The 6,632-nt window shown below is 36.5% G+C and overlaps 1 protein-coding gene across 1 annotated transcript; it reads left to right on the forward strand.

Moving 5' to 3' along the window:
- The first annotated feature begins 1,050 nt into the window (after positions 1 to 1,050).
- LOC108380875 (polycystic kidney disease 2-like 1 protein) lies at positions 1,051 to 4,870 on the forward strand. The gene is made up of 9 exons (XM_017637274.1): positions 1,051 to 1,153; positions 1,220 to 1,604; positions 1,685 to 1,909; positions 3,332 to 3,560; positions 3,626 to 3,856; positions 3,920 to 4,162; positions 4,227 to 4,504; positions 4,589 to 4,636; positions 4,708 to 4,870. The coding sequence occupies exons 1-9, from the start codon at positions 1,051 to 1,053 to the stop codon at positions 4,868 to 4,870; spliced, it is 1,905 nt and encodes a 634-aa protein (XP_017492763.1).
- The last annotated feature ends 1,762 nt before the right edge of the window (positions 4,871 to 6,632 follow it).

A 6,632-nucleotide genomic window follows, 5' to 3' on the forward strand; every position in this document is an offset into this window, starting at 1 on the left:
ATGAAGAAGATTACTTTGCCCTTTCTACGCATGTCATTCCCTAATCGTTGCTTTCTAAATAGAAAGGATGTGGATAGAGAAAAATAGGATTGGATTGATTATGAAAATGTGAAAGTTAGTCTGGCAGGAACTAGAAGTTTCAAAGAATTGGGTAATCCTAATTTAAAATAAGCCGTAAATCACATGTAAACTTATTGTAATTTGAGCTACAAGAATACTGACGGCGAAAGCAAAAAAATATGTAAACTTTTTGTAGAAATGTCAACTCAATATCTCAATAAAAAAAAAACTCTTTAAGAAAATAAGGAGTAAGGACCCTTCTTGTTGCTCCGGAGAATTAGTTTAGCGAAGAGACAAACAAAAAATCGATTTATCGCTACTTTAAAAACTGACTTTTGGCCAGCAACTAGTAGCTGCCAGACTATAGGGCAGTGATACCCACGTTGGCTATTTTAGCTTGCGGTTTCAAGAATTTATCGTACATCCACCTTGTAAATTCGGGTATGATAACTCAATTCCTCCGCAGCGTTCGGCAGGTCCAGATCAAGAGTTAGTAGGCTATTTGAATAGATTTATCTAAGATAAGACTGATTCTATGAGAATTTGCGATCAAGGATAACTCCCAGACATTTAACTTCTTTAGAGTAAAGTATTTTTTCTACTGGAAGGGACTGTATAAAATGAAAAATCGTTCACAGTTTGTATTCTACATGCTTCGCATGATTCAGTTCCGCCCGATCATCCGAAAGGTCCAGACCAAGAGCCAAGCAAGTTGAATAGCTTTATCGAAAGCTTGTTATATGAGAGCTTGTGACCAAGAATAACTCCCAGACATTGAACATCTTTAGAGAAAATTTTTTTTTTTCCTCCTGGAAGTAATGGAATAAAATGAAAAATAGTTCCAAATTTGCATTTATACCTCCTTCGGTTATCAGGCAGTCTGGTACTTTAGTACTTTACTTTTAGGTAACTTTCAAGCAACACTCTTCTAATTTGACATTTGAAAAATAAATCATTTTCTTACAGCAACTGCCACATCGAAGTTTAAAGATGAATTTCGAGACCAACGTGAAATATGATAGCGATAAAAATATCAGAAGAGCATTGGGATCTATAACACTGTACTGCATCTTTATAGTGGTGACCACAGCGGGTGAGTAGCTAAATGAAATTTTTATCACAAACTCAAAGTGCTCATTTATTTGCACCTTCCAAACAGTTGCCATCTCAGTACGCCACCACTACTTATACTACTTTAATTATGCCATCAAGCGGCACTTTATGATCTATGAACGAGTTGTAACGTACGAGGAATGGTGGTCGGAATTAGCGGAAGTATTTGTGCCAGAAGTATTGCAAGAACCGCAGGCAGAAGAAAATGACGATGACACCACTAGTGGCGGTGATGCTAGTGGCAATCGAAGCACGAAAGGTGAACTCAATATTTTACGTGAAAATTTGCTGCTGGGTATACCACGTTTGCGGCAAATACGCGTAGAGGCAGAGGAATGCAGCGCCAGAAAGAGTTTTGTTAAACATTTTCATGGCATTTGTTATCCCATATATTCGTATTGGAATCAGCAGACGACGGGCGAACATGTTGGGTGAGGCGAATTTTTTTTTTTTTTTTATAGAATTATGGAAATATTTTTTTCAACAAAAATTTTCCATCGACAAAATCCAGCACTGAATATGGCACCGCATCCGATTTGGATACGATGCCAGTTAGCGGTCGCATGCATACCTATTGGGGTGGTGGTTTCGTTCAGCACTTGAGTCGTGATTTAAATGCATCTCTGGACTTGGTGGTTGCTTTGGCTCAACTGGGATGGCTAGATCGTGGCACACGCTTGATAATTTTCGAATTTACGCTCTACAATCATAACACTGACCTCTTCAATAATGTCAAGTGAGTAAAAGTATTTTGAATTAAAATTGCTTATGCTACGAGTCAATACAATACAATGAAACCCCGATATAATGAATCATGAAGAAAAGGCTAAGTATCTAGGGAAATCAAATATTTTTTTAAGAGATGAAGTCTCTCCCTAAAGGCAGTCTACTGGCTGGAAAAACCCATAATCATTGGCTGGTTAAATTCACTATAATCTTCATCTTTAGCTAAGAAGTTAGAGCAACTGAAAAAGGCCGTCCTTGGTTTTGATGAAAAAAATAATAAACATTAAGGTAAAAGTAAATATTAAAATTAATAAAAAGATGAGGATAAGGATACCGATAAAAGTAAAGATGTAGATAGAGGAAAAAAGACTACAAAATATAAAGGTAATTTCGTGTCGATATTTTTATCGATTTTGTTATCGATATTTTTACAGATTTCGCTATCGATATTTTCTATTGTCGAATATTTTTCGATTTTTTTTATATCGATTTTGCTATAGATATTTTTATCTATTATGTTGTTTATTTTGTTATCGATATTTTTTTATCGATTTTGTTATAATGAAATAAGTATCAGCTAGCACACTCATGACTTTATAATGTACGCGTTCTGTTTATTCTGGCTGTGAAATGGGATTATCTGGAATGTATAAAGAAACGCAGCCAAAGTGTTTGTGAACACTTCGTTTTATGTTTTATATTAACTCTGTTTTCATCGATTTTTTTTTGATGTTTCAAACAATTTTTCTAAAAAAGCTTTCCCTTTTTTTCTTTTCTTGTCATATATCATTTAATTTTAATATTTTTTGCTTGAGCATTTTAAAAAGGTGGCATCCCTATTGAAAAATATCTCTAAATCAAAGATTTCGCAAATAGGTACTGTAATATTTAAATTTTCTTATCATTTTAATTGAAATTTTCAAACAGGTGGCAAACATATTTAAAGATAAGCTTTCTTAAACCACTTTAGTTTAAAACCCATGTTTAACCATTTGATTTACCTATCAGTTTAAATGATTTAAATGTTTAAAACAGGTGGTAACCCCTTTTCAAAAGTATTTTCAAAATTAGGCTATTTTAAGCCTCTTTAGTTTGTTACCCATATGGTAATATTTAAATTATCTTATCAATTTAATAGAATTAAAATTTTCAAACAGGTGGCAGCGCTCATCAAAAATATTATTGACAGCAAGTTTTCTTAAACCCCTTTTGCTATATTTAATTATCTTACAAACTTGATGAATCTTAAACGGGTGGCAACTCTTAATAGTTTTATTTTAAACCATACGGATATTATAGCCAACAAATCAAAACAAAAAGTATTAATATCGTTATAAGATGCAACTCATAGCCGCCTCCTGCTGAAGTATTGCATTTCAGATTCTTTTAAATTTTTTTTAATATTTTCTTTCTTCCTTCAATTCTCTTACAGAATCCTCGGCGAAGTTCCTGCAACCGGTGGTGTTTTACTATTTATCGAAGTGAAAACAGTACAAAAATATGCTGTGTGGACGGGCAGTATTTGGATTATTTTAGCAGCTGTCATTTTCTATCTAATGGCACTGTACTATCTCATTGGAGGTGTATTAGCGACAAAGAAGCAAGGTTGCAAAAAGTATATCAAAAACTTTTGGAATCTATGCGATATAGTAATTTCGATAGTAAGTTACATTTATCATGTGTGAAAATACTTTTAAAATTAGCACTACTTCCTTTTCACGCGCAGCTAGCCAGCGTATCGTTCAGCTATAACATCTTTCATCCGTTTTACCTGCGTTACTATTTGAAGGAAGTCGAAGCAAAGCCCACCGCATATCACAGTTTGGATGTCATTTGCTGGCTTAACAAAAACTACATGAATTTAATGGCTGTTTTGGCATTTATAGTTTGGGTTAAAGTATTTCAATTTTTCAATTTCAATAAAACAGCGCTCCGCTTGAATATGACTTTCGTGAAGGTAAGTGTATTCAAATTAAACAAAGTTTAAAAAAAAATTATATTCCTCCTCTACTCGATCAAGTGCTACCGCGATCTGCTCAACTTTGTTGTCATCTTTCTCATACTCTTCCTCTCCTATGCCGTATTCGGAATGTTGCTCTTTGGTGAGGCGCATCAAGACTTCGTCGTCTTTCCGCTAGCATTTTGGAGCGTAATGCGTATGGTGCTAGCCGATTTTGATTATGTAGCCGTAGAGAGAGCAAATCGTGTGCTGGGACCACTATACTTTCTATCCTTCATAGTAATTGTCTATTTCATACTGATTGTAAGGCAGCATTTAAAGCAAACACAAAAAAAACACAAATCCTATATGCAAGTTTATTTCACAGAACATGTTCCTCGCCATTATTTTCGATACATTCCGTGAAATCAAAAAGATTGAAATACCTTCAGAAAATAATCAGCTGTCGCAGTTCTTTAAAAAATACTGGGATAAAGGAAAAGCTGGTGGCATGAAGGCACTGAATACAATTGGACTCTGCAAGCCTTCACGATCGGCGAGAGGTGGCACTCCGCTACGTGATGTGGGCGCCGAAAATGAGCCACCTTTTCCACCGAGGCCGAAGACGAAGAAGATAAAAGTTACAAAATCTGAGATACTTCAAAAGTAATCGTAGAGCTACTACTTTTTATAGCATCCCCACTGCTTCAAGTTGAGCATCTTTTCGCTATACTTTTTGTTTTTTTCCAGCTACTTCCAAGTCGTTAATAATAAGCGCGATGCTGAGCAAATAGACAGGTATCTTCTAAGCTCAAATATTCGACTGAAGCATAGTTTATAAATCCTCTTTCAACTTCTAAAATTATTAGGCTAACTAAGCATATTGCCGCACTGGAAGAGATATTGGCTAAAATGGGCAATGATATAAAGCATTTGGAGGCGGAAACACCAGACCCCAGCACACGACCAGAACAACCCAGACAGGTTAAAGCTCCGCCGCGTATTAAGGTTTTTATAGATCGGAAAAAATAATTCAGCTGGCATTTGTTATAGTTTCATTTTATTACTAACAAACAAATTTTAATAAAAAGTCACTCCGTTAAAGTCATTCGAATATCGATGCCTGAATGGAAGACCGACCTATCTCGGCAGCCAGTTCGATAACGCCGTATCTAAGAAAACTTTTCAATAACGCCCTACTTCAGAAATTGATTGAAAACGCCCTATCTCTCAATTTAGTTGAATAACGCTTTATCTCACCTGCCAATTCAAAAATGCCCTCACTCAGTACATTTTCAATTTATCTTCAGCTGAAATAGGGCATTTTTGAACCGAATTCTACGATAGGGCGTTCTTCAACCATATTCTCGGAAAGTTTTCTGAGATAGGTCGAACTTCCACTCAGGTGACGATATATAGTCCATTTTTTGTTTAAAAACAATATCATGAGATCACTATTATACTATTTACATTATTTTGTTACTGTCGTGGGGAGTATCTAGCGTCGTACAAGAGGGATGTCAGAAATTCTACCTTTCGATAGTGCCACTAGGGAGATACTCTTCATATCATCGAAAAAAGTATATAAATATATTTATAACTGTCAAAACACATCATTTAGTATGAAAGACTTCTTAAAGCACTTACCAATTTTTCTACGCGCGCGCCAAAGCACGGGCGGTGCTGTATTGTTAGGTGAAGCCAGTGTGATGTTTTTAAATCAAGATAGAAACTGCAATGAGAAGGAAAGACAATTTATTTAATAACAGAAGATTGATATAAATAAATAATTTCAATAAAATATTTATGTAAGTACATCCAATGAATTGAATGCCAAATTTCTACTAGGCAAGAAATACCTTGTGAAAACAAACTTAATGATTGTTTTTTATAAAAAATAATATCGCAGGTCATTTTTAGTGCCCAACTTTGTCAGTTAAAATCTGTGTCATTTAATGACCAGTGGAAATCTGCAATTACATTTTTGAATCCCAGTTGCATGAATAGGTCTCATGAATAAATGAACTGGATACAAAGCGCAAGCGTGAAAAGGTCACAGAGGTAGGAAGATTTCAGGGCTGCTCTAACTGACTTCCTTTTTATTGGCGCTGTAACCGCCTAAGAGGTTTTTGGCCGAATTTCACAAAGCCCGCCAGTGGTTTCTCTTCTGTGCCAACTGACGCCACTTGGAAATATCAAATCAAACCAAATCCTTCTCAACTTGGTCCTTCCAACGCAGTGCGGGCCTTCCTCTTCTAAGCTGGAGCATTTCTGCCAAAACCATCGTAGCCGTTATATTTTGATTCTCTGCACTATGTCCATGTCTTTGAAAAGCTCATACAACTCACGTATCACAACATGCTCGATTTGGTTTCTCGTTTTTCGATCTGGTGACAGCCATGTAGCTTGATGGATCTTTTTATGCTCGGGCTCGGTGTAGTCGATCAGCCCCAGTCCGTTATCGAACATTTCGTCGTGGAGGATGAACTTTCCGACAGTGTCGCCAAAGATCCCTTCTTTGCCCACCCTGGCATTGAAGTCGCCAAGCACGATGGTTATATCATTACGTGGGCATCGCTCATATGTGCGCTCCAAGCGCTCATAGAAGAGATCTTTGGACGCCCCGTACTTCTCTTCCGTCGAGCCATGGGCGCAGATGAGCCAGATGTTGAGATGTTTTGATGTGGATTGTGGCTAGACGGAGTCTTTCTCCAACACCGAATTTTGGCTTCTTTACGTGGCCCGTCCATTGCATTTCTTGGATGGTGATAATGTCAGCTTTTGTCCTTACGAG

The sequence above is a fragment of the Rhagoletis zephyria genome, unplaced genomic scaffold, assembly GCF_001687245.7.
Source record: "Rhagoletis zephyria isolate East Lansing unplaced genomic scaffold, Rhagoletis_zephyria_1.1 Rzeph_scaffold_20669, whole genome shotgun sequence".
NCBI lineage: Eukaryota > Metazoa > Arthropoda > Insecta > Diptera > Tephritidae > Rhagoletis > Rhagoletis zephyria.

Excerpts from the sequence above, each read along its gene's own strand:
- LOC108380875 (XM_017637274.1), top strand. The coding sequence starts at position 1,051 with ATGAATTTCGAGACCAACGTGAAATATGATAGCGATAAAAATATCAGA. Across the intron at positions 1,154-1,219 it reads TATAGTGGTGACCACAGCGG|TTGCCATCTCAGTACGCCAC; the intron begins GTGAGTAGCTAA and ends CCTTCCAAACAG. Across the intron at positions 3,561-3,625 it reads GCGATATAGTAATTTCGATA|CTAGCCAGCGTATCGTTCAG; the intron begins GTAAGTTACATT and ends TTTCACGCGCAG.